The 27,509-nt window shown below is 54.3% G+C and overlaps 2 protein-coding genes across 2 annotated transcripts in view; both read right to left on the reverse strand.

Annotated features, from left to right (window-relative positions):
• CROCC (ciliary rootlet coiled-coil, rootletin) overlaps nucleotides 1-2,570 on the reverse strand; it is a 38,242-nt gene extending 35,672 nt beyond the window's left edge. The window contains 3 exon segments of the mRNA XM_037146077.2: nucleotides 474-628; nucleotides 1,770-1,911; nucleotides 2,451-2,570. Coding sequence (XP_037001972.2) covers nucleotides 474-628; nucleotides 1,770-1,911; nucleotides 2,451-2,510 — 357 coding nt within the window. The 5' untranslated portion in view covers nucleotides 2,511-2,570.
• Nucleotides 2,571-14,162: 11,592 nt separating this feature from the next.
• On the reverse strand, nucleotides 14,163-27,319 carry NECAP2 (NECAP endocytosis associated 2). Its single transcript, XM_037146078.2, has 8 exons — nucleotides 27,182-27,319; nucleotides 24,721-24,821; nucleotides 22,182-22,286; nucleotides 22,015-22,096; nucleotides 20,939-21,047; nucleotides 18,588-18,765; nucleotides 16,160-16,244; nucleotides 14,163-15,324 (listed from the first exon to the last, which is right to left on the reverse strand). Exons 1-8 carry the CDS (start codon nucleotides 27,271-27,273, stop codon nucleotides 15,276-15,278), a joined length of 801 nt encoding a protein of 266 aa, XP_037001973.2. The 5' UTR covers nucleotides 27,274-27,319; the 3' UTR covers nucleotides 14,163-15,275.
• Nucleotides 27,320-27,509: the final 190 nt, after the last annotated feature.

Raw genomic sequence — 27,509 nt, forward strand, 5'->3', positions numbered from 1 at the left:
TTGGAGGCAGGCCTGGCTTCTCCTTCCATGGGAAGCGGTGGCAGGTCTATGGCTGCCTGTGCCTACCCCAGTCTGCCCCAGAGCCCTGCTGCTGTTGGGTGAACCCCAAAGCCCATGTAAATGGGAGAGAGGGAGATGCCCAGAGACTCAAGGGGTGACAGAGACCTCTACGGGTCTTACTCTCTGTGTTCCCCCAGCCCCAGCCAGGCCTGGGACAGACAGGAATGAAACACCCCTGGTGCCAGGCACTTTGTCCCATTAGCTCATTGATGCCTCCAAACTCCACTTCATATGACCATCCCCACAGACTCGGAGAGCAGAGTGATTCGCGCAAGGCCATTCAGGTTGGCAGAGGCACAATTCAAACCCAGGCTGGCCTAAGTCCAGACCCACCTTTTGCCGGGAGTGCAGGCCTGCCCTGGCTGTCTCCCCAACCTCCCCGGCCCAGCCCGCAGCCCCCCGCCAGCACCTACCCTCTCGCTGACCGCGTTGTACTTGATAGCCAGCTCATCGCGCTCGGCGCGGCTCTGGGCCAGCAGGTCCTCCACACGCGACAGCTCCTGCTGCAGCAGCTGGTTCTCTTCCTGCAGCGACTGCACTGATGCCATACCTGTGGCCAACTGTGGGGCTGGAGAGGGACAGCAGACACATGATTGGCTTCCTCCTCAGTCCAGAAGGACATCCACCTGCTACAGGTGCCCTACCCATCCGTGGAGGCAGGAAGGTGGACTAAGACCCAGGAGGAGCCTGGGTAGGAGTGGACATAGAATCGAGCCACACAAACAGAGCTGAAGAACAGAGAGGTGGGCAAAGCGAAGGGCCTAGGACTAGACTCAGAGTGGACACGGCTACAGCTGAAGTGTGGCCTCACCCAGCCTGGGAGGTACAGGCGGGAGGCTCAGTAGGAGTCAGGAGACCAGGGCCCAGGTTCTAGCTTCTTCCTTTTCCAATTACTACTCTGCTCTGGACCTCAGTTTTGCAAATCTGTAAAATGGGGGGAACAGTACCCAGGCCTGCAAGGAGAGCAGGAAAGCCTGACTTAGGGAAGGGTCTTTTAGCCCTTCCCTAAGTCCCATGTAATTTCAGGGGTCAAGACAGAATAGGTCAGATTGTGAGCAGCAAGAGGAGGAAGAGGGAAAATGAAGCCCAGAGGGAAAAGGAACCGAGTCCTGCGGGCTCCGCTTCCACCTGGTCAAACTGGACACATGCCGTGAGCCTCTAGGCTCTTCAGCCTGGGCATGGGCTCTTTCAGCCCCTGTCTGTGGCTCCCAGGAGCCCCGACATCCCGGGTCTCCCAAGGAGGCTGCCACCTGCCACTGCGTGTACCCCACCCCAGCCCCAGACTCTCGATGCAGGTTCAGCTGTGAGCACTGCAGGGCCCGTCAGCCTTCCTGTGGGGTGGGATGATGGGAGGGGCGGTGGGCAGTACCACCCCTTGGTCTTCTGCAAAGCCCTGAGCTAAACTGAACTGCCTTCCCCCTATAATCTGGGGTTCCACCAGCTCACACCTTCCCTGGGAGTGAATGTGGCGTTTGGGGTTTAAGTATCTGCAGCAAGCAGGGGACGCTCAGCCCTGCCTTCCAGCAGCAACGCTTGGGGAGCGTGTCCAGGGAAGTGACGCCATGATGTCTTCCCTTCCTCATCTGTAAATCGGCCCTTCCATCGCAGGGTTGCACCTGCCACCCAGCGAGGAGGCGCGAAAGCTGCCATCACCGTCACCATCAGGATGACTGAGGAGGGGCAGTGTCTGTGCAGGGGAGGGGTGGTACCTGGGCTCTCAGGCTGGGAGAAGTTCCGGGTGACAATCTACCTGAGGCGGGCGGGCAGGTGGGCCGCCTGGCAGTCCTGGGCTGAGTCCTGGACACTCAGGCTGCCCTCCTGGCCTGGCCCCAGGACGCTGTTCTCCAGTGTCTGTGGAGAAAGAGAGAGGGTCTGAGGGGACCCTTGGACCCTGGGTGGGAAGGGGCAAAGTCCTGCTGCCTGAGATGTGGGTGCCCAGGAGACCATCAGGAAATCCCCCAGATGGAGGGAAGCCTGGGTGTTTGAATCACGAAAAACAAAAACAAAACAAAACACGCTCCATGGAAAGACACTCTCCGTGCACCTCCGTGAACAGACGCCCCCCGACGGCGGGAGAACCAGGCCCACAGCAGCAGCACGAAGCACTGGGGGCTCCAACCCAGCTCTGCCAACCTAGACGGGTGAGGATCCCTCTGTGCCAATCCTAAAATCTGGGAGGGACCCCCCACCCTCTGCAGGGCACGGGGACAAAGGAGCCACATTAGTGGAGCCCTGCACGCCCCTCTACCCAGAGTCCAGTCGGGCTGGGAGCTGCAAACTGGGGCCCCCCTGTGCACCTCGCCACCACACCTCTCCCAGCACTGGAACCCAGGATGTACCTACTCCTTCCAGAGCGGCTGGATGGGGTGGGCGCAGCCCTCAGGACCCACCTGGATAACGGTCTCCAGGGCCAGCTGGGCCTCCAACGACCCCTCCAGCCCCAAGCTCATGGGAGGAGGCTGTGGGCACCCCTCTCCAGGGCCCCAGACTAGCTCAGTGCACCCAGCTCACCCCACTGCCAAACTGCTGTGCTGAGCTCTGGGCAGATTAGGCTTAAATCCGGTGCCCCCATGTGACCACAGCAGTGGGCGGGGCTGGGGAGGGGGAGCGGTGGGAAAGCAGAGGAGGGGAGAAAATCAAGGCAGAGGGGAACGGAGGGGCACTGAAGGAAGACGTAGGACATAGAGGGGAGGGGAGTAGAGAGAGGAAGGGGTGGAGAAGAAAGGGAAGGGGAAGGATGGAGGGGGGAAGGGGAGGAAAGAGGGGGAGGAACCAAGAGGAAAGGACTCCCAACACACAAACACACAAACACACACACACTCCCCACCTGCCCCAACTGCTGGGTCCTAGAGCCCCCCGGAGCTCAGGGGCCGGGTCAGCATCCAGGAGACAGGAAAGGCCGGAGTCTTGAGTTTGTTAAGAATGTTCAGGGGCGGGCAAGCATAGGTTTACAGTTGTAAGTAGGCAAAACACAGAGTTTCTTCTTCTATTACTATTCTTTTTAAAGATTTCATTTATTTATTTTTAGAGAGAAGGGAAAGGAAGGACAAAGAGAGGGAAAGAAACATCAGTGTGTGGTTGCCTCTCGAACACCCTGCACCGGGGACCTGGCCCGCAACCCAGGCATGTGCCTTGACTGGGAATCAAACCAGTAAACCTTTGGTTCATAGCCCAATCCACTGAGCCACACCGGCCAGGGCTATTCTTCTAGTATTATTTATTAAGTATTGTATTATTCTCCATACCAACAACTGTAAGCCTACTTTTGCCCCACCCCGTATTTAAGGGTGCTGGGTGATTCTCCAACACCAATGCAGGGCGGAGGACACAGGCCATGGAACAGCCCAGACAGGCAAGGAACTGAGTCCCCCTCACCCCCGCCCTGCCCCACGGCCTGCTGTGTGCCCCAGGGAAAGCAGCTCTGCCTCTCTGAGCCTCAGTGTCCTCCTGTAAGATGTGGAGAATATTGGTACCCATCTCAGCGAGTTGTCAGGGGATTAAACAAAAAATATCGTGTGTGCACAGACAGCATGTGACTCAGTGCCAGGCTCACAGTGAACGCTCAATAAATACCGATTTTGTTCATTAAAAAACCCAAAATGTACAGTCCCTGTAACCCAGGGCTCTGGGGCTCAGCCGTCCGTCCACGTCTCCCCCTGTTCTCTCCCTGCAGCAAGGAGGCTGTACGGCCTGTGGGTGAGGCCACCGCTCACAGCTGGGGCCACATCCAAGTCTGCTCTGCCACTTGGCAGTATAATCGTACTGCCAAGGTACCTGAGCCTCAGTCTCCTCGTCTCTAAAATGGGGCCTACACTACTCACCACAGTCAGGAGGATTAAACGGGTTGGAAGGTGTAAGGGATTAGAACCACAGCTGGCCACGTAGTGAGCAGTTACTGAATGGCAGCTGCTGTCCTTGGTTTCTGCTACCTCTGGGACCTCACCTCAGCCTCAGGGCACCCATAGGGGACATATTTGCATAACCTCATCAAATCCTCATCTCAACCCATTTCCAGATGAGAAAAATCAAGGCTCAGGGAGGTGGGGTGTTTGCACGTCAAGGGTCTACCACTGCATCTAGGTCAGACCCAGGAATGCAGCAGGTACAGCATAAATGCACATTCTCCAACTGGGGAATCCGTTCTGCAGATGGAAAACCAGGAAACAAGGCACACCAGGCCAAAATGATAAGTGCCACCGAGTTTCCACGGCAACCAAGGCCAGATTTAGGCAAAACTAAACTCAGCCAGAGGCAGAACACTGCATCTACAAAACCCTGGGCCTCCCTTTTCTCCACCTCTTGATGGCCCCCAGAAACACCACTACAGAGCAGGTGGTGGGCCGCCAACACCCCTAGGCCAGGAGCTCCACCCCCTACTTGCCCAGCCTGGCAGAGACAGGGCTCAGGATGTGCTCGGTGAGCTGAACGGAATTATTCTTCGCCTTTCTCCAGCCAGTGCCTACGGGAGGGAGGGAGGGAGGGAGAGAGGGAGGGAGCAGGATGCCAGAACCCTGGGCACCAGGCGATACCAGCCCTTGGCTCTGCCCACAAAGTTCTGCCCTAGAGTCCTGATGGGCTCTCTAAGCCCCAAGAAATCCTATCTAAACCCTGTACGTATGTAAAGTTCTCCAATGCCTGCAGCTCCCATCCAATTCTCAAAACAACGACAGAATTCCTCAGAGGAATTCCAAAGGGCTGGATGTTGGACATTCGGCATCTGACTGCTGGGACTCCAAACTTGGCTGGGCCTCCCCACCAGAGGTGTGACCCCGAGCCAGTGCCTTTGCCTGAGTCTCAGTTTCCTTATCTGTAAAATGGGATAACACAGGGACTGCTTCTATCGTGAGGATTAAATACGATGGTCCATGCTTAACTGGGTGTCTCGATACAGGTGTCTCAATACAGTGAGGCAGAAGATGCTTTGTCTTCATCAAAACATATTTTCAATTTTTTAAGGGTTAGGGGTTAGGGTTAGAAGCCATTTCCCAGACTCCCTTGCAGCCCGACATGGCCATGTGATCAAGCTCTGGCCAGTATAATTAGGACAGAAAGCATGCGTGCTGCTTCAGACTCAACCCATAAAAACCTCCCATGAGGAATGATCTCCTTGCCTGCCTAGCAGCCAGAAGGAGATGATGCTGAGGTCCCGGGGTCAGAGCCACAAGCCAGAAGGGGTCTGGGTCACCATGTAGAAAGCCAGCTGCCAAACACCCAACAGCGCTGTTCATGAACAAGAAATACACTTCTGTTGCATTGAGCCTCTGAAGTTCTGGGTTTCACTGTCAGCTCGTGTTATCTTTTTTTTTTTAAGATTTTATTTATTTATCTTTAGAGAGGAAGGGAAGGAGAGAGGGAGAGAAATACCAATATGTGGTTGCCTCTCATGCGTGCCCAGCTGGGAACTGGCTTGCAACCCAGGTATGTGCCCTGACTGGGAATCCAACCTCGACCCTTTGGTTCCCAAGCCCGAGCTCAATCCACTGAGCTACACCAGCCAGGGCAGTTCGTGTTATCTTAATCACACTACACACCACTGAAACATGGGTAAGTGCTGGCTGCGCTTCGTGTCATCATTCCTATCACTAGTATTATTGTCTTCCCAGTGCCCCGTCTAGAGCCTTGCGCCTGGCACACAGGGGACCCTCAGCCATTGTCTGCAGATCGAGAGGCAAGAGCTAGCCAGAAAGTTCCTCAAAGATTGCTCTGAGTTCCAAACATGCCAGCTGCTCTTGCCCACCTATCCCTTCTTCATTCTCCAGTTGCTGCCTAGAAACTCTAACAAAAATACTGAACCAACCACGAGCCAGGCCCTGTGTCCAACACTTTGCCTCTGTACCTTATCTGTTTTAACCTTCCTGGCAGCCCTGTGAGGCGGTACTGTTCTACCCACTTCACAGATGACAACACCAAGGCTCAGTGAAGCTAAATAATTTGCTCAAAGTTATCATCCACGAAGGGTGGAAGCCGCAGGTGAGACCCCGGTACGCCTGGTTCCAAAGTGGCAAACAGAAACGGCGATGGCTACCATGCGTAATGCTCACTGCGGGCCATGCATCACCCTGGTGTGTTATATAAGCCACTGCCATCTCTTGCTTGGACTGCTGAGACAGCTCCTCACAGGTCACCCTGCTTGTCCTCTTGTGCCCTTACCCCTGTCTAGTGTCACACAGTCGAGATCATGTCCCTCTTCTGTTCAATATCCACCCCTTTCCATCACACTCAAAATAAAATTCAAGGTCCTGCCACAGCAAAGAAGAGGGCCTGCCCGATCTGGTCTGGGCCCACCTCTCCTACACCACCTCCTTCCCTCTCCCCCACCTCAGCCCTGCCAGCGTCTGGATTCTCCAACACACCAGACAGGCTCCCACCTCAGGGGCCTTTGCACCTGCCATTGTCGCTGCCGGAATGCTCTTCCCCCTTCCTTCCATGGCTGACTCCTGCTTGTCAACCAGATCTTGGCTCACAAATGTCACCTCTGACAGGGCAAACCCTGACCTCCTGGCTAGAGTGGTTCCTGACAGTGGTCACTCGCTGTCTGTGCCAACACGTGTTCTGTCTGTCCCCTCCAGGGGCAGGGACCAAGTTGGCCCTGTTCACTGCAGTTTCCGCAGTGCCTAAGGCCAGAGCTCCAGGAACAGGGGCTGAGCGAGTGAATGAATGCTGAGAGACAAATAATAATACAGGAAACTAAATGGAAAAAAGAAAAAGAAACCATCGCCCTGGATTTGACAGAATCGCACTGGCCACGTGTGATGCCCACAGCTTGGGGTCTGGAAAGGACTCCCAGTGAACACACACCCAGCACCTGCTGCATCCTAGGAGTTCAGGGGACTCCTGATGGGAGGGGTGCCTAGTCTCCGGGAGGGGCGCCCATTCCCAGGGCTTGAGAGGAAGACTGGAGAGGAGCCAGTCAGAAAAACCCTCAAGATCCAGCGATTCTGACTCCTAAGGTCTTTTCCTGACTGAAGAGCCCAGTCCACCCTTAACCTCTGGTCTGCTCCCAGTTTATTTATTAAGCAACTGCTGTAAGTTCGGCTAAGGAAATCTCAGATGAAAACCAACATAAGGTACCCTGGCTTCAGAGGGAGCTGGGGAGACTGGCCACCGTGCAGTGTCAGAAATCGGCCCAGAGCACTAGCCACTTGAGTTTACGTAAAAATCCAAGGGGACCCCGTGCAAGATGTCAACCACAGAGGTTGGCATGGGGGCCTCCGCCCCGTTTTGAGAAACCCAAGGAGTGGAGAGCCCAATCCCTGCACAGGCTGTGCCGTTTTAGGCAACTCAATTGACCGCTCTGGGTTCCTCATCCCTAAACTGGAGCTGCTTTCGATTCCTAGGGTTGCACTGAAGGTGAAACGACATCCCACGCGGTGCCGACCCACAGGGAGCCGCGGTAAGGGATCTGCTGTTTGTGGTGAGAGCTGGGAAGGACCTCCTACCGCAAGCGGCTCAGCCTCGTAGAGCAAGGAGAACCCCTAAACGGAGGTGCGCTCGTCGGGCGCTTGCAGGCCGCTGGGACCGAGCAGGCCCCCGCCTCTTCCCGCCCACCCCGGCCCGCGAGCCCCGGGCAGGACTGGAACTGGACGCGGCGGATGTCCGCAGAGCCCGTGGGCGCGCGCTCCAACAGCCAGGCCCGGCAGAGGCGGGGGTGCAACGAGTGCGCCCCGAGCGCCCCCAGTCACCGGGACGCGGCTCGAGCCCGCCACTGAGCGCGCTCGCCTTCCCGCCCTGGGCGCGCCGCAACCTCAGCCCGCCCGCGCGCCCAGCCGCCTCCTCCGGTCGGAGCACACCCTTCATGCCCGAGACTCAGGGCCGCGGGAGCGCGCACGGCGGCCTCCTACCTTCGCGCTTCGCGGCCTCCGCCGCGGAGGCTGAGCGGGTCCGGCCGAGCCGGGCCAAGGGGCGGAGCCCGCTCCGGACCCGCCCGCCTCCCCCCGCCACCCGCCTCCCCCCCTGCCTCGACAGAGGGCGCGCCCTGGGGCCGCGGCGGGGCGCAATAAGCTTGCAGCTCCAGTCTGTACACAGCGCTTATCTCCAACAGGCACGGGTTGAGGGCTCTTCATCAGTCGCTTTTACTGCTTGGGACAACCCAGCAAGCAAGGTTTATTAGCTTCTTTTGCATAAACGGAAAATTGAAGATAAAGCGAGTTGTGCAAGGTCTGGCACCTGCAAGGTGGCAAAGCAGAATCCGAACCCAGAGCCAGCTGCTTAGTCCCTCTACGGACTTGGCTCAGGCTTCCTGGCCTTAAAGACCTTACATTCCTAAACTTTGGCCTCAACCCATCACCCAACCAGCAGGAGGGAGCATTCCCGCCCGCCCCCTCGGAGCCCAGTGAAGCAATACTGAGGCTTCAAAGACTTGAACTGTAGGGAGAATGTCTTTGTTTTCCCGATTGTCCAACAACCTTGCATGAGGTCCTCTGGCCTCAGTTTATCTGCAAAATGGCGGAACCTCGTCGGCTGCCCATTCCTCCTCACGAGCTCAGGCGCCTCCCCCAGCTGGGATGGGATAAAAACCAAAGACGAAACCGTGCCACGGAGACTAAACAGTGATGTCGTTTCTATTGTAACAATTAGTTAGCACCTGCCTCCCTCTGTTCTTGAAGGCATTGAAGCAAACCTTCCGCTTCAAAGGGATAGGCTGGTCTGAATCTGGGGTTGAGGGAGGGGTGTGCTTTGAAAAAACATGTTGAATCTTACGATTTTGTAGTTGAAAAACAATAAATACCCAGAAAGCACAGCAGCAGGCCTGTGGCTGATGGTCCTGCCTCCCCATGGTGGGAGGGGAAGGAGCCTGCTTTTCACCTCTGAGAAGCCACACTAGGGACTGCGGTGCCCTTTGGGCTCTGGGACCTGGAGACGGCGCAGGCAAGGCTGTGGCCTGGGCCAGGGCTGAGAGCTATTTGTCAAGATAAATTGGGTCAATCCCTGGGACTTGGGGTACAGAGAGGTACAAGGTTAGGAGGAGAAGGGCGCGGTTTCCCTGAGGCTTCCCTGGCCCAGCCTAGGGAGGGCTGACTGACATCCCCAGTGAACCCCATTGGCCCCCAGGTGCCTCAGCATGGCCCAGGTCTATGTCACCCTGTCTGGGTCCCAACCCAGGCCCTGATGGGCTCATGACCTCACCAATCCACTTTGGATCCTGCCTGTCCCTGTAGTCTTCATTCCAGAGTGTTCCTCATGGCACCAAGAACCCATCCTTGCCCGTCCCTCCAAGAGACACGCTCTGTGCCTGGGCCTACCCAGGCCACCCCCAGCCCCACATCAGGTCCCCTTTGGTGGACAGACCCTGCACCTCACAGGCAGCCTGTACTGGCTGCGTACCACACTGTGCCGGCTGCTTCCTCTTATGTTTTCTCGTTCTGTCCTCAGTCCCTCTGAACACTTCTGCAAAGCAGGACCTAGGCTGCAAAGCAGGTTCTAGGATTATTTCCATTTTACAGGTGAGGAGATTGAGACTCAGAGAGATAAAGTCACATGCCCAAGGACAACAGCAAGCGGTTCAGTGGCTTCTTAGCCATGTTCTTTCCTATACACAATGCAGCGTCACTTGAGATTTTGGGAGGGCGGTAGGCACAGCTCCTCTCTCCATAACACTCTTACCTACGGAGCCCAAGGAGCCTCCTGCAGGGAGGCAGATACTTTCACCAGCCTCCTTAGGAGGCCTCTGGCTCCTTTCTCTGTGACAGGGTTGGGTCCCCTGCTGTGCTGACTCAGTGGCTAAACTCAGCCTGCCCTGTGGTCATTTGAATCCCCAGGGCTGCTGCCCACCCATTGCTGGCCCCATAACCAGGTGGTGCACGTCCGGCAAGCCCAGGACCAGCCATCGGAAGGAAATGGTGCTGGGTGCTCACCTGCTCACTGCAGAGGGTTCTAAGTCTGCAACTCAGGTAACTGGGAAACAAGTGACAGAGTTACCTGCCCCTGGTCGCCAGGGCCAAGTGCCTGCCTAATCCGGGCGCTGTGCTGGGTTGGACTCTGCCCATCATCAGCAAAACCACATTAACTGAGAGACTCAGAGTTTGGGTGTTCTGATTCACTGAATTTGATGGATATCTTAAAGCTAACTCGCAAAGCCTTTCTCTAATGCCTGACTTTATTTTTTTTAAGCATTTAAAAATTTTTTATTTTTAGAGAGAGGGGAAGGGAGAAAGAAAGAAGTCTTGACATGAGAAACATTGATTATTTGCCTCTTGTACATGCCCCATCTGGCGACTGAACCCGCAATCCAGTCATGAACCCCAACCAGGAATCGAACCGGTGGCCTTTTGCTTTGTGGGACAACACTCAACCAACGGAGCCAAACCAGTGAGGGCAATATAATGCCTGGCTTTAGCAGCAAAAAATGAGAAAAACTGAAATGTCCAGCAGCAGGGGACTTTCACATATAAGTCATAAGTCGTTCACTTAATGGAATACTATGAAGTCATCCCAAATATTACAAAAGAACATTCAGGGACTGGAGAAATGGTCACAAGATATTAAGGGAAGGGTTTCAGAACAGTAGGCCAGAACAAGCTCCCATTTGTCAAAGAAAAGTGAAATATCTATTTCTCGTTTACGGATATAATAGGAAAAAGACACTGACATTTTAGCCATGCTCTATGTTGTTGGGTGTCAGTTTTTTACATGATTCAAATTCAAATAATATAGAAAGTCAGAAGTATGTCTCCCATCCCTGTCCCCTAATCACCCAGAGATACTTTATGCGCACGAAGTATGCATTTTCCCTTCACATTGTTTTAATGCAAGAGAGCATAGTCTACGTACACATATGCCAGTCCGTATGTAGCTTAGCAACCATTCCTTATCTACATATAAAGGTTTTTTCATTCTTTGCTTTCCCCCAGGGACCTAGTATTCCACTGTACGGATATACCTAAGTTTATATAACTCATCCCTTACCAATGGACACTGTAGTGGGCAGATGGTGGTGGGTCCTATTGTGTCCCCCCAAAAGGTATGCTCAAGTGCTAGCCCCCAGTACCGGGGGATGTGACCTCATTTGGAAACAGGGCCTTTGCCGATGTGATTACAGATTTAGGTTCCACCTGAATTCAGGGGCGGGCCCCAAATCCAATCCAGGGTGTCCTTACGGGAAGAGGAGAGGACGCACACCGAGACACAGAGAAGGCCACGTGAAGACCGAGGCAGACTGGCACCATGCTCTGTAAATCAAGGAATGCTCGGGGCCACCAGAAGCTCGAAGAACCTCTGGAAGGAGCACAGCCCTGCTGACGTCTTGGTAACAGACTTCCAGCCTCCAGAGCTGGGAGAGAGAATGAATTTCTGTAGTTGCCCAGTTTGTGGTCATTTGTTATGTCAGCCCCAGGAAACTAATACGAAAGTGGACTTCTAAAACGGCCCTGGAGGGTCCTGCCTCCTGGTATTCGCACCCTTGTGTAACGCCCTCCCCTCCAAGCATGTGCAGGGAGGGGCCCGACGCTTCTTCTGCCCAGTAGAATCCAGCCGAGGTGACTGCCATTTGCTGTCTTGCAGGCATTCTTGCTTGCTCACTTCCCCCCCCCCCGATTTTATGTATTTATTTTAAGAGAGAGAACCACCAATGCGCAAGAGATTTGATCAGTTGCCTCTCACACACCCCCAACTGGGGACCCGGCCCACAACCCAGGTGTGCCCTGACTGGGCATCGGATCGGCAACCTTTGGGTTTGCAGGCCAGCGCCCAATCCACTGAGCCACCAGCCAGGGATGCTTGCTCACTTTGAGGAGGCTAAGTGCCCAGTTGTGAACTATGGAGAGGCCACGTGGCAAGAAAATGAGTGACCTCTGTCCAAAAGCCAACAAGGAACACAGAATCCTCAGTGAGCTCAGAAGGGGATCCTCCCCTGTTGAGCCTTAAGATGACACTGCAGCCTCAGCTGACAGCTGGGCTGCAGCCTGTGCCACCTGAGGAGACGGAGCAGCTGCTGAGCTGCCCCTGGGCTCCGGACCTGGGGGAACCGTGAGACGAGTGTGTTGTTTTAAGCTCCCGTGTTTTGGGGTGACTGTTACATGGTGATAGACATACAGCCCATTGCCAATCTTTTGCTATGGCGATATCACACGACTGTTAAAAAATTCTTCCTGCTTTGTTTTCATATCCACATCACATTGGTAGTGAGGAAGAAATCAAAGTATGTGTCCGCATTCAAGTTGCGTGAGGAAAAATGGGTCTGTCCACAAAGCACTGTATCTTCATTTCCTGCTCTGTCAACAGCTCCTGAACACCTACTGTGTGCCCACAATCACTTCAGTGGCCTCCAATCACCTAAGGAATAAAGCCCTTCCCTTGGCCTGTCATTCAATACGAGCCGCATACGGCTTTCTTAATGCACGTGGTGGGAATGGGAACTCCCACATATTAAGCAGGTCCCCTGCTGCCAGTGTCCCTCAAGCAGACCAACCTGATTAGCAGGATGGGAGCTGCAGCCAGACTGCCAGGGTTCCAGCCCCACCTGTGCCACTTAGCAACTGTGGGACTTTGGGCAAATTACATAATCTCACTGTCCCTCCATCCCATCCCTTTGTGAGACTAGGATGAGCACCTACCTCACAGGGCTGTCAGGATGATAAAATGAGTTTTAGGTGGAGTGCACAGAACGGGCCTAAACAACAGGTACTATCAACATAAGGGAAAAGGCAGGCCCAAATGAGCGGGTTACACAAGCTCCCAAGGCCGTACATCCGATTCCGTTCTCACACCGACTTCCACCCCAAACACCCTTCGCTCACTTCTCGTATCAGTTATCTACTGCTGAACGGCATTCCCACCAACTCAGTAGCTCATTTACTGCGTTTCTGCGGCTCAGGATGCTGGGCACAGCTGAGCTGGGTCCACCGCACAGCTCCAGTGCGGGTGTTGGCCAGGGCTGCGGCTCATCTGACGACCAATTGGGGCCAGGTCCGTTTTAAGCTCCCGTGGCTTTGGCAGCACTCAGTTCCTTGCCGACTGCTGGACCAGGCACTCTGACTTCTGCCTGGCTGTCGGCCTGCTCTTGTCACCCTGACCCTCCAGCTAGGGCAGCTCGCCAGCATGTGCCAGCTTGCTTCTTTAGACACAGCAAGACAGTCATTGCAAACTCTTGGAATGTCATCATGGAAACAGTATCACGTCGTCCTTGCCTTATTCTACTGGTTAGCAGTCACAGGCCGTCAGAGGTATCATTACAGAGATGCTGGGTTTGGTGTGGAGGGGTGCTTCCTGGGGATCCTGGTCCTGTAGCAGGTTTTTCACTTGGGAGTCAGTGGGTGATGGAGAGCCCCAAGGTACTTTTCAGGGTTGATTCTTGGTAACTGTTTCTTCTCAGCTGCCTCATAATCACCATCATGAGCAGCAGTATTGGACATGTTACCTGATTCTAGATAAAGGCGATTAAGGTCCAACTATAGGATGGGCACCCGCCACACTTTACATACCTCATTTGAGTGCCACCTGGGTTAAGAAAGGACTCTGGTCACACATCTCACCAGGAGGCGGCCTGGACCCCAAGCCCAGCCCTGTCTCCAGAACCCAGATGCTTACTTTCAATGGCGTGCGCTTCGAGTAAGTTCCTCCAAGTCCCAGCTTCCTCATTCTCAGCCTCCAAGCACTTAGAAAGACGGGAAGTAATGGAAAACAGACAAAAAAGCTTTCTCTTCCTAAGAATCCTCTGGTGCAACTTCCTTAATCCTCATCCAATGGACATAAGGATCCCCAGTTTTTTCCTTTGCCCTCCCTGTACTGAGTGCTATTTCCGTATCAAAGATATAAAACTACTTGTTCTGACTGGTGCTCGAGCACTCGGGCAGAAGTGCGCCACCCTTTTTATTTTTGGCCTCTGTGGGCCCATAGGCCCTCGGTATTAGGGAGATGCTCCCACAGTGAGGCTTGGTGGGAAGCTGGCGACAAGAATGTCCCAGAATGGCGAGAAGACTACTCTTCTAAATGCATAGAAGTAACCCGCTGTCTTAGGGGAACAGGGCCAAATTCTCTCACGGTGGCAATCTCACACCCTGGCCCAGACTCAGTGTGCGTGACCCATGGTGAGAGGCGGGTGAGCCGTGGCACCCTGGAAGGTTTGGGGCCGAGCCACCAGAAACATGTTTGTCTTTGACATGCACTGACAGAAGCAAAAATATTTATTTTTTTATCTTAGAAATCTGGTCCCACAAAAAAGGCAAATACTTTTGTCAGTTCATCATATTGACCCTTCAGAAATCTTTGAGAGGTAAAACGGATAAAAGCAAGTTTAGAGGCGTGCTCAGATAGAATACTTTCTTATAAACCAGCAACACAGGCACCCCCAAGAGCTCAGTCGGAGCTCTCCCGTCAGTCCCTGGAGGAGAGAGCACTGTCTGCAAAGAAGGCACTTCACACCCACCAAGAACACCCCACTCCCCAAGGCTGCCAGTGGGTCCCCACCTCCAAAGAATGGCTTCCGCTTCCCTGCCCCCAGGCCGTCCCTCCTGGCTTCCTGCACCTGTCTGGGCCCTGCACTGCCTGCCTGGCCTGAAGACGCGGGAACCTGGCCAAGTGGCCGAGGTGAACACTGCTTCCCAGAGCCCAGGGTGGCGCCTGCAGCCGACAGAAAAACAGGTTTTCAGAGGCCCCACTGGGGCCCAGGGCAGGAAGGGTCCCTTTGGCAAAGGTAACAAGCTAGCACAGATCAGCACATTAGCAAAGCAAGTATTAAGAATCTCAGAAAACTGGTTAACACTCCCAACTTTACTCGGACTGTCCCTCTAAGCCGCGGCCTCTAAGCCTGCTGGGGACCAGTAGGGAAGCCCTCCTCTGAAAGCGCCTAGATGAGCAGCTACAGGCACTTGGAGTGCAGGGAGCTCCCCTCCGAAGGGCGACCCCATGGCACCTGTCATCCCTGAGCAGGGGTGATCAGAGGCCAGGCAGCACACTCAACCCCTCTTTGCTTTTGGGGGCCTGTGTTTATTCAGGGTCATTGTGACGGAGAAGTAGTCCCAGAGTCTCTCTCGAGTCAGGAGGACACGCAGGGACAGGGTCTTGGAGCGTTTCTCCTCCTGTGTCCTGGTTGCACACTTGAGTCCCAGGAACAGTGCAACACGGTGACCACGGACTTCCCAATGTTCCTGGTCTTCCGGCAGAGTCGAGCGAGGAGGAGAGGAGAGAGGCTGTCGGGGAGTGCTCTGCCCTCCTTCCTCTGGCCCCGACGAGGCGGCTCCTTTCCCAAATTGTATGAAAACACAAACAGCTGGGCTCAGTCAGAACTGGACCCAGCCTGTGCCCGGCTGGGCCTGGCTGGGGGTCACCCTGTAGAGGGAAGACAGGGAGGGGTGGCAGAGTTTAGATGCTTTGAAAATTACATAGCACATAAAAGGTGGATTTGGTCTGGGCAGAAAGAACTACAAGAAGCCAGCTACTGAGTGTTCTAGAGCAGACGTCAGCAAACTATAGCACAGGCATTAAATCTAACCCCCTTTATTTTACAAATAAAGTCCTACTGGCACACAGCCATGACCATTCACTTACATATCGTCTGTGCTACCCCTGAGCTAGAAGAGCAGAGCTGAGTAGCAGGAACAGAGGCCACGTGGCCTATGAAGTCTAAGCTACTTGGCTCTCTGGTCCTTCACAGAAAATGTGTGCCGACTCCTGGCCCACAGCCTGTCCCCACAAATGGTGGTGCAGTAGGATTTTAGCATCTTTTCACCCCAATACCAGGGACAGGCTGCGCATTTTGTGGGGTCAGAGAAGGCAAGAGACCTGGCCTCAGAGGTCCCAGAGGATGAGCCAAGGTCAGAACCCAGGCTGACTATCAGCCCCTTGTTCTGGGGTGGGTGGGGGCAGGAAAGGGGAGGAGATACTGGGGACAAGCAGAGGCACTTGTGAGTGGTTTAGAGACCAGAAAGGGCTGCACAAGCTGGCTCCAGGCTACCTAGCGGTGGAGAGCAACAAAAAGTCTTCAGGGACAGACACGTGCCACCCAAGCGAGTGCGGGGGGGGCCCTGTCCTCTGGGTGGCCTGGAAAGGTCCAAATTGGAGCTGCTGCTCGGAAGACCAGAAGGCAGGCGTTCGGAGCGACCCCAGGTTTTCACAGAGACGGCCTTGGCCCACGTCCCACCACAGAGAACGTGAGCCTCCTCACCCCGTGGACTTGGCGAAGTCTCCCCAGATGTCAGCCGTGGCAGCAGTGGCAGGCTTGGGCTGGGGCCAGGGCACAGTGGTCCCTCCTAGGGATGTCCCCGAGTCCGGTGGGTAGGAAGAGAAGCGAAAAAGACAGGAGTCAGAGATCTTTCCCGTTGTCTCAGGGACCCTGAAATCAGTCTCAGTAATTCCAGGCGGCTGAGAAAGACACTCGAGTGAAGGCCTGCTTTTGGGCAACGAAACTCATGACTGGGCCTCAGAGCCTATTTCTGTGCTTTTCTGGCACCTCCCCTAGTGCTGCCAACTGTCCCTTCTGAAGTCCCAACTGCCCCTGTGCCTGCCACCCTCTGCCTTCCCACCCACTTGCTACTTCTGATCCGCTCTGGGCTGGGAGGCCGGATGAAACGCGGGCCTTCGGTGGTGCCACAGGGCACCCAGCGCTCGAGTCTGCCCTCAGTGGGGCGTCGCCGCAGTCCCTGGGGTAGACATGCCGGCCCCAGCCGTGTGGCTTCACGCAGGCCAGTCGGCCCTCAGTTTCCTCGAGTCTAAAATGGAGACAAGAACCGTGACGACCTCAGAGGACTGTCTGAGGATTAACAGGCCCAGCACGGCATGATGAGAATGATGACAATGTTAGTAAAATGAGAGCTAATAAACGTGGGCACTAACAATGTTCACAGGGCTCCCCACGGACCATCTGATCCCTACAAGAGACCTGTACCGTAGGTATCGCTGCCACCCCATCCTGAAGATGAGAAAGCTGAGGCTCAGAGAAGTGGCAGCTTTCTGAATGCCACACTACGGGTAAGCTAGGATTTGAGCTCAGCCAGCCTGGTTTTAGAACGTGTACAGGGGTGGACAAAGGTAGGTTAATAATAAGTAATAACACAATAACTAATAATTATAAATGAGCTGTATATTCACAACATAAACCTATTTTTGGAGTTTATTCTTATATATCAGTTACTAATCATTGTATTACTTAACATTACTATTAACCTACTTTTGCGCACCCCTGTGTAAGGCTCAGTACACGTCAGCTAGTCCCGGCTCTTATTTATCCAGCACCACTGAGTGCCAGACGTGCCCCCTGCCTGCCTTTCACATGAACGTACAACGTGAACGCAGTATCCCCAGGGCCCATGATGCCACCCGGCACACAGCAGGTTCTTCGTATTGTTTGTTAAAAATGCACCAGCAACGAGGGAAGGACTAAGACAGCAGTGCTCAGACCTTAGTGAGCCAACAAATGACAACACAGATTCCTGCCCCCACCCCAAGCAATGCCCAGGCAAGCAGTCCTGAGACCTCACTGAGAACCAAGGCTGAAAGAGTAATTTCTGGGGCAGGGGTGGGGAGCTCACTGCCTGCTACCCTTCCCCACCTCCAGATAGGGAAGCCAATGTCCAAGAGCCTTAAGTGGAAAGAAAGCAGACTTCCTGCCTGCCTGGATCTCATCCCCAAGAAGCTGGTGAGCACTGTGTAGAGAAATACAATCGCCCCACCTGGGAAGGGCCAGGGCATCAAGCTGGGTGGGGAAGGCAGGGTGGGGAGGTTGAGGGAGGGGGCTGGCACCCCGGCTCTTTCAGAGGCCAGCCCGCAGCCCCAACTTCTGGAATTCCAGGGTCTCTAGGTGGCGCCCCTTACATCCCGGAACAAGCACCACACCGCCTGCTGAGGGAGCTGCCTCTCAGCTCTCGGCGCCCTGATGGCCTGACCAAGGAGTCACTCCAAACCAGAACTCCCACGCTCTTTCTCACCACTCACCCTGGTGCTCCCACCCTCGCCCATCTCCCTCAACACAGCAGGAGCGTGGGAGTCAGAGCCCTGTGCAGCTCTCCCCTCTGCGCAGAATCCCGAGTGTTCTCCTTCCTTCAGGGCCCGCTCCACGCCACCTCTTTCGTGAAGCCTCCCCTGGTCGTGATGGCTGGCAGTGAGTCTGGTCTCCAGTCTCTGGGCTTGTCTCCAGTCCCCCTCCCTCCTACTGGATGTGTTGTGCCCTAGGAGCACAGACTGTCTCTATCACCCGCTCTTTTAATGCCCATGGACTAGCCTCTGAGAACCAGGAACCCATGGAATGACTTCACAGGAAGGAAGGAGTTGAAGTTCCTGCCCATCTGAGGAGAGACACCCTGAATGGCTCAGTGGTGGGTTGCAGGGGAACAGAGGAACCCTTTATCCAGTGTGGCAGGGTCAGCTCCCCGGTGCTCACCTTCCAGGTGGCCACATACAGCCACTAAACGACAGATCGATGAGGGAAGGAGGGAAAGCCACAGGCCCCAGCTGCCAGGAGAAGGGAACCCACTCAGCAGCAAGTACAGCCACCTAAAGAAAAAACAACCAGCAAATTATTTATCAAATGCAAATCAAGCCTATTATTACACACTGTTCCGCATCCGCCAGAGGAGTTAAAACACAGAAGCACTCACCTGACCCGGGAGCAACTTCTGGCTGGACAAGAGAGCCCCCTACAGACAAATGATCCGCAGGGGGAGGGATCAGGGTGGAAGTTTTCCCTCCTGGGGGAGGGGGAAGCAGGCTCAGTCCTCCTGTGCTGGCAGGCCGGGCTCGGGGAGTCCCGGCTGCTCCTTCCTTCTTCTTCATGTTCTAGAGGAGAGAAGTGTGCACCAGTCAGCCCTGCCGGTGCCCCACTACCGTCAGAAAGCCCCACAAGGTGACCCCCAGGCTCCAAATGTGTATGTAACCAACAGACGGTCAAGATCTGTCCAGTATTTTCATTGTTGCAAGAGGTATTCGATGGCTCATAATTCTAATGCTATCAAACACATGTAATTTAAAACCCAGCATCTGAATTTATTCATCATTAGGACAATGCAAATCAAGCCTATTATTACACACTGTTCCGCATCCGCCAGAGGAGTTAAAACACAGAACACCAAGTGTGGACAAGGGTCTGGGGCAACGGGAACCTTCATACGCTGCTGGTGGAGCGTCGGCTGGGTAAACGCCTTTGAAGAACTGATGACCCTGCAATTCCCCTCCCCAATTCAGACCCCACAGAAATGCACCCAAAGATACGCGCTCGAACATATCTTTCAAGTTTGTGTTGCTGATTCACGCTCAGCAACACGGCTTGTTTCAACAGCCCCAAATTGGACACCACCCAAATGTCCCCCACCAGGGAAGTGTGTTAATCGCTGGACACGCTCTCACAATGGACTACGTCCCCACAAGGAGAATGAACACACTACACGCAGCAGGGTGGATGGAGGCGCTCACCACCACCACCACGTCAGTGACAGAAAGGAGCCGTACACGAAGGGGTACAAAGCGGATGACTCCATCAGCAAAAGTGGACAGCAAAACCTAGGGGAACAGTCGGGACAGCGATTACTCGGGGCGGCAGCGACTGGACCGCGGCAGCAGAGGGGCTTCCAGGGTGCTGACGTCTGCATCTTGATCTGGGGGCTGGTCTGCGTGGGTGAGTTCGTTTTTTTTAAATTCATTAAGTTCTGCATTCACAATTTGTGCGCTTTTCTGTATGTATAACATACTTTAATAAAACATTTAAGAAAAACCAACAACTCCGAGCACGGAGCGTGAGCCAGAAGCCAGCACGTCACAAAGGTGAAGACCACCTGCAGCCCTACTCGTAAGGAAAGACTCGGCTCAATCGAACACTAAGACCACAGCCCTAGGTCAAAGCCCTCAAAGAGCTCCGCATGAGTCCCGCTGGGCCAGATGTCTCTAGCTCTAGGACCCTGGGCAAGTCCCACAACCTCTCCGAGCCTCAATGTCCTCACCTGTGAAAGGGGAGCATATTTAATTCATACGAGAAAGTGCCTGGAAACACTACCTGACACACAGCTGCTCAGTAAATGTTAGTTTCCTCCCAGCAAGAGAAAGAATCACATCCCAACCAGTCCACTGGATTTGACCTGCATTTTCTCTTAAGGGCCAGCTGGCCAACTTCAAGGTCCCAAATCATCACTAGCACAAAGCAGAAAAGAGGAGAAAGAGATAGTAAGTAAAGAGGAAGAGCATTATTTTAGGGTTACAAAGTTTCTTCAAAATCAAATCCATTTGATCCTTGGCTCCCCCAAATCATTCCAACACCACCCCTGCGGTAGCTCAAGGCCAAGTCACGGCAACCCAGCCACTCCAACCTCTTCCTCTTCTCAGCAGGAGCTAAGGGGACAGCAGATGCAGGGAGCCAGGACACCACCGCCAGCAGCAGGCCCCATGTCTCCCTGTGCCCATCTTGATGCCTTCCTGCCCACAGCACCCCAAAAGCTTCCTTACTCAAGGTGCAAGGACAAAGACACAGCTCGGAAGGAGCACACTGACCCCCCACTGTAACAGCCAGGACAAAATCGCCAGCTCTGGCAACAGGTGACCGATGCTACTTCTCAACCCAGAGGCTATGCACGTGCCGTTCCCTCTGCTCGAGCCACCCTTTCACCCTTCCTCCCTTCTTTACAGGTTGCTTCTTCCAGGAAGTCTTCCTTGGTTCCCCTAACTCTGGGTTATGTGCCTTTCCTGTAGGAACAGATGGTGGAGGCCATCCCTAGGTCAGATCTGCCATGTTGTAATCACATCTTGACTTGCCCATCTCAGCTCAACTCTGAGGGGACAGCGGGGCCCTCTCGTTCATCCCCCCATGGCACCTGGAACAAGGCAGCTGCCCAGTAAACACCTGCTGAGCCAATGGAACTGAGCTGTGAGAAAGAGCCAGGGGCTCTGCACTGGGTGGGCCCAGCGTGGTGGCCGCAAGTGTCATCTGATCGTGGCCAACGCAGCCAAGTGAGGGTGGACTCACCGCAATGTTGAGCTTGATGGTCTGGCCCTCCTTGAAGCCTAGGTCCAGTTTGGGGCCTTGGTCTGGGTTCTGGGCTTGCTTTGCAAATTCACACTGCTGTTTCACCCACCTGGGGACAAGGAGACACGCTGAGGAAGAGCCCAGCCGCCCTGCATTCACACTCACTCCATTACTACCTCCTGCCGGTCTGAGAAGAGGCGCTTTACTGCAGCAGGGGGCGGAGGAGCGCAGGCCTGGAGTCAGGCCTGAATTCAAATCCTGCCTGTGACACCTAAGCAGCTGCATACCTGTCAGTTTCTGCATCAGCAAAATGGTTGACAGTCTATGTGTCTTAAAGCCTGTTATGAAAGTTCAATGAGATCACTCATGTACAGGGTTCTAATGCTGGTCTTAAGCAAATCTGAGAACCCAGCCCTCTACTCCCAAGTACTTGGCATAAGAACTAAGATAAGGACTCCTCCCACCCCACGGTCCTTAAGGTAGAAGGTGAGATAAGACAGATGCTAGGAAGAAGAGGGCAACACAAAGGTCCCCCATCTTGCACGAAACAGCCATCTGGGAGCCACCCGGGGCAGGGGCACCAGCACAGGGAAGACCCAGAGGCCTCCGTGTGAGCAGCTACACCGTCTCCACTTGTTGGAAGTCAGAGGTGGAGGCCTGCAGATGGCAGGGGAGCAGCTGTTCTTGCCCTGCCTTTTAGCTTCGGAAAGGACCACCCGGGCACCTGTTCAGTGGCCTGGGAAGCCAAGCACCACTTTTTATACCAGAGGAATAGGCCTAGAAAAGGCACAGGAGCCTGTCAAGGACTCTGGCTGTTCAGGGGCCTGGAAAGGGAAGAACTGTGAACCCTCAAAGTCTGGGCCAGCTAACTGGGGTGGCAGCAGTGGGCATTAGAAAAAGAAGGTAACTTCAAAGCAGAGATGAGGCCTGGCAGGATGCAGAGAAGCTGGCCTGTCCCAAAACAGAAGTGAGTTTTCCTAGGACTCTGCTGGAAGACAAACCACACACCACCCCCTGGGCACCCTACCCCGGGAGATCGTTCTGTCCGGGGTAAAGGGAGGAGGCCTTCTACTCACTTGAAATGGTCCTGCAATGCAACGTTGAAGTCAAAGGCATCCCCTCGGTCCCCAAAGCCAATCCCAATAAACGCCCGTCGCCCTAGAAGACAACAAGTGATCAGTCCCACCTTCCAGGGGCAGAAAAGGCCTCCTCACAAGGAGCAAGCACCAAGACCCTCACGTACCATTTCCGTCTTCGATGCGGATAACGAAGTACCTGCTGGAATCTGTCACGCTCTCCACGGCCGAGCCAGGAAACTGGTCCACCGGGGCCTGAGCGAAGAGCTCACCTGAAAGCACAAGTCAGAGTGAGCCCGCGCCCACGCCAGCCTGACCTTCCCATCATCCCACCGGGGCCTGCTGCCCGTGAGGCACACAGGCAGACCTCCCTCTGGGGTTCAAGTTAAATCCATTCTGGCTGAAGGGAAACCAGAGGAATACAACCAACGAAAGGTTTAGGTCAGAGGTGGCTTAGCTTTATCTTTCATTTAACTGCCAAACACTTTAAAATCAAGCTACACATAAAATAATGAGTTCTGGCTTCTCTTAAAATGAAAAGCTATGCCCTGACCGGCGAGGTTCAGTAGGTTGAGCGTCGCCCCACAAAGCGAAAGGCCGCTGATTCAACTCCTGGTCAGGGCACATGCCTGGGGTGGAGGCCAGGTCCCCAGTTTGGGGCAGGAGAGAGGCAACGGATCCACGTATCTCTCACACACTGACGTTTCTCGCCCTCCTTTCCCCCTCTCTAAAAATCAAATCAAATCTTTAAAAAAATCAACAGCTGTAACAACACTGGGCCCCCATCCCCACGTGAGAATGAAGGGCCAAAGCCGCTGGCCACTCACTCCATCCACCAGCCCCACTTGTAAGGCCCGCCTGCACTCTGAGAGCTCTGCCACAGGTGGGCCTGGCCCAGGGACATCACACCTTCAGAAAAGACCTGGTGCCTGAGGCAGGGATGTGGAGAGCTGGTGAACCAGTTGGAAAGGAGGGAGAAAGTTTCTGCACCAGTAGAAGAACCAGAAGCTGGCTGATTTAATTTCAGAGACAGAGCAGGAAGGAATGGTTTTAAAAGGGGGCCCTTGTGAAGTGCAGCCCCTCGTTAACAACCACTCTCCAGGGTTCAGCGCTCACGCCTTTTGTGGACATTCATGACTGGCATCCTTTCCCCACGCAATGATCTTTGCTGGTGCTTTAAGTATTTAACCAAATATTTTCTCGTGAGACCTGTGATTCTGAGGTGACTGCAATCAAAACTGAGCTACATCAACATCCATGGGCCTAGAGCCTGTAGCTTCTTGTTAACTTCTCTGTCCCCCTTAACTGGAATCTGGGGATGCCCTGGATGCCTTCTACCAGGACTGTACTCCCCTCGCAACCCCCGAGGGGACGTCAGGCAATATCTGGAGGCGTTTTTGGTGTCACAACTTGGGGTGGGGGAAGCACCAGTATGTAGCACACAGCAGCCAGGGACGTTGCTCAATATCTCACATGTGACCTGACAGCCTACAACACTCACCCACGTCATGGTGCTGAGGCTGGGAATCTCTGGCCTGGAGTGACTGAAAAGTGAGAGTCCAACATGACCCAGTGGGCATGACCCCAAGCTGAGAGTATCCTGGGTGAGGCTCGGCCCTGAGCAGTGGCTGTTACATTAGGGATCACCTGACAGTCAGTTCCCAAGGGCCCCAGAGAACAAGTGTTGCCACTCCCTTGTGACACCACCTGGGACATCCCAGCCAATCTCACAGCCAGAGTTCCCTGGCCTGCGCACAGCAGCTGTCTCCTCTAACTCCTCTGCAGACAACGCCACCCTGCCAACCCCACGCTCCAGAGCAAATCGACGCTTTAGGTCACCCCGAGGTTCACAAAACAACTGGATGCGTTCCCAACAACCTGGCGAAGTAGGACCTCATGTGATTCCCATTTCAACAAAGAGGGGGCCAAGGCGCCAGAGGTCCTGTGACTCACCCAAGGTCCCACAGCGCAGACACAGTAACACAGTCCTGAGAACTCATCTGCCTATGAACCTCTGCCCACCCCACAAAGGAAAATTTCTACATATTAGAAAAACAGACGGCCGACGCCGAGGCGCCTGACCGAGCGGGCACTGTGCCTGAGTCCCCGTTCTGGGGGCCAGGCCATTCCAGGCCGAGCTGCCCTCCACAGGGCATCCAGAGGCACTGGTGGCAAAGGATTTCCAGAGAGCTGTCCCCAAAAGTGACATCTACCAGCTACCCCAACACCATGCTGCCTGGCTCATCCTCTCACCACAGAAAGAGCTCAGGAAACGGTTTCGGCTCCTTCAGTTAAGGGGCGGGGTAGGTCTGGGAGTTACCATTTAGTCAATCAACAGAATTCCTGAGAACCAGAGGGCTGGGCACCTCCCCCCAGCCTGTCTCCAGGCAACCCCCTGGAGGGCGGGTTGCCCCACTTGGGACCCACCTACAGGTCTCCTCTCCTTGGGCTCCATAAGCAACATTTTCTTAAGGACCCCCCAAAAGAACAGGTGCTTGGCAGGAAATACCACTTTTAATACCTGTGGATAGTGGTTCCCACAACTAAAGACGGGCATATGTAGGCGGTTTAGAGACACATGTGGGATTTCCACTTCCAGGGCAGGTGCCCATGACCCCAGAGTGACCCGGCCAGGCCAGGGCTGCCTCTCCCTTCCCCGTGGGCAGCACAGCGCCCCAGCCCCGCGCAGGCATCCCCTGCCTTTACCTGAGGTCCTGTCCTCCAGTTTGATGTAGGCCACCTGCCCTTTCGCAGTGATCCGCAGCCGGCCGCTCCATGATGGCTGGTCCAGCTGCCACTCTGCAGCCCTAAGGGGACAAACACCATTGAGCCTCTGAGAGAGGCTCCAACTCCAAGTACTCCAGTGCTAGAGGTGGGGCTGGGAAAGGCATACAGGCTGCTTGCTCTAGACCAGGGGCTGGCGAACCTTCCCCAAGTGCCACACAATCTCCCTCGCGACTACCCACTGTGCTCTGTTACAGTGAGATTAGTCACTCACAGTTCACAAGCAAACTGGTGCTTTAAGGACTGTGACCGAATGGGCTGGGCATGGCTGTGTTTCTGAAAACCTTTGTAAACGCTGAAATCTGACTTGTGGATAACTTTTACATCACAAAACAGTCTTCTTAAAAAAATTCCCCATGCCATCGAAAACTGTAAAAACCATTCTTAGCTCGTGAGCCACACAAAAAAGCCGTGGAGCGCAGTTTGCTGACCCCAGTTTTAGATTATGGAGACCTTCTCTGAAGTAGGACTTCCAGTTTTCTTTCTGTAGAGGGAGTAGCTCCTGGGGCCTGTTTGTTTAAGACATTACTAGGCAGCAGTGATCAGAGTGACCACTGGGGATCAGAAACCATCTTGGAGGGAAAGTAGAGAGAGGAGCAACCATTTGCAAAGAAAAGGAGAACAAGGGGAAAATGAATGGGTGTTTAAGAAATATACCCTGGCTGGCGCAGCTCAGTGGATTGAGCGCCAGCCTACAAACCAAAGGGTTGCCAGTTCAATACCCAGTCTAGCGCACATGCCTGGGTTGAGGGCCAGGTCCTCAGTAGGATGAGAGGCAATCACACATTGATATGTCTTTCCCTCTCTTTCTCCTTCCCTTCCCGTCGCTCTAAAAATAAATAAAGTCCAAAAAAAAAAAAGAAAGAAGGAAACACATTCTCAAAGGCAGCCCAGGCAGCAAGGAAACCAGGAAACCAGGGGCCTATCACAATGGCCTCTTTGGGCTGTTACTGAGCGGTAAGTTCACAGTTTACTGCTCAGAAGCAGCTCTGTAAAATCCCCGCACAGCAAGAGCCCTGGGTCTTTCCATGAGGCTCTCCGGGGAAGTCCCTCAGCATGTGCTGGGACTCCAAGGGACACAACTGTCAACACAGGTTGTCTGGAAGGCCACAAAAATGCAGACTCTCCACTCACAAGTCAGCAGACTCGGTTTCAGTTCCTCTTACTACAGCACCAGGCCTTAGACTCAGGCTAAGCAGAGCTCTCGAGGTGAAGGGCAAGGGCCATCAGTTTCCTCTACGCCAAACCAGCCAGCCCTGACACTTGACATCCTCACTTTCTGGGCCACCAAGAGGGGCCACACCTACTCCACTGAAGGGGTTGGGGGTTGAGGACCATCCTGGTTCGGTGGCACATCTCCAGTTTGATGATAGAAAGCAAATGTGTTTTTGCTACTAACTATTGATGCTTTCATACTGTTTTAAAGTCACGTCATGGAAATAGTAGGTATTCAATAAAATATATGTTCACTACAGAATCAGCTATGAGCCCATGTTAATACACAATTGGAAATTAACAAGAAGTCAGATGTCCACACTCCATCGTTCCTGTGGTGGGGGCCAAATCTGGGTTCTGTATTTCCAAATAACTTGAACAAACAGGGCCTTCAAGAGTCACATCTCGCTCGCCCATCAGTGGCACAAAATAGCCATAGGCCAGGTTGTCTGTATCAGGTATCACTTTTTTTCTTTTAATATTTTTCATCTTCTTTTGATCGGTAATACATACACATAGTCATACAATACAAATGGTACAAATCCCCCATCTCCACCCCGTTCCCCTCCCGTGGGGCAGCTGCCTTCCAGATGCTGCTCTACAAGTATATGTTTGTTTATTCATTTCGGGGACATTTCAGCAGAGAAGTACGGATGATTCCTCCCAACTGCCGTAAACTGTGATAAGAGAAGAACTTCAAGTAAGGGAGCTGGCCAGGGAGGGGTCACTGGGCTTCCGCCATCAGCCTAAAGCTCCCAGCTGGAACTCCCTTCCTTCCCCTCTGGGATTTCCCGCCTACTAGAGGCCCCCTTCCCCTGAAGGTTTTTCAAGGATCTTTTGAAGGCTATCAGTTGGCTTTGAAAGAAAATGGTCTGCCACTCCACCACTCCCGACATCACTTACTTTTAGGTTACCTGGAAGCCACAAGGGCCCCCAAGCGCTAAACAGGCTTTAATCCCTTTCCCGCCACTAGGAGCCTGGTGCGTCGCACCGAGACAGCCGAAAGCTAATCCCTTCCCTGCTCTGGCCACAAGCTAGGAGACGCCGCAGCATTACCGGCCCCCTCGTCTCTAAGCCGGCAGGGGCCCTCCTCTGCTCCGAGTGGGCGTGTCAGGCAGCGGGGAAGGGGTTAAGTAGGGGTTAGCCAGGCCAGGCGGCGGGCGGTCACCTGTAGCCACGGTTGGTAGCCCTTGGAGGGATGCGGTAGACGTGCACCTCCGGCTTGACACAGAGAACCGACTCGTACTCGCCCTCCTCCATCTCGATGTCCGCAGCCCACCAGACTTCCGGCTCCTTCCCAGCCTGGGGGCGGAAGCGGCGCGACTCTATGACCCCGGTCGGGCTAGAGCGGCGGCTCGCGGACCTTCACGCCTCCTCGCCCCGGGCGTCCTCTGCTGGGAGCCGTGGCTCAAGGCATTCCGAAGTCCGTCGGACGCACCAGTCCCCTTGATGAGGACCGGGGTTTTCTGGGGACTTCCCCCTCCCAGGAGGCCTCA

The sequence above is a fragment of the Artibeus jamaicensis genome, unplaced genomic scaffold, assembly GCF_021234435.1.
Source record: "Artibeus jamaicensis isolate MK-2021 breed Jamaican fruit bat unplaced genomic scaffold, CSHL_Jam_final scaffold_847, whole genome shotgun sequence".
NCBI classification, from domain to species: Eukaryota; Metazoa; Chordata; class Mammalia; order Chiroptera; family Phyllostomidae; genus Artibeus; species Artibeus jamaicensis.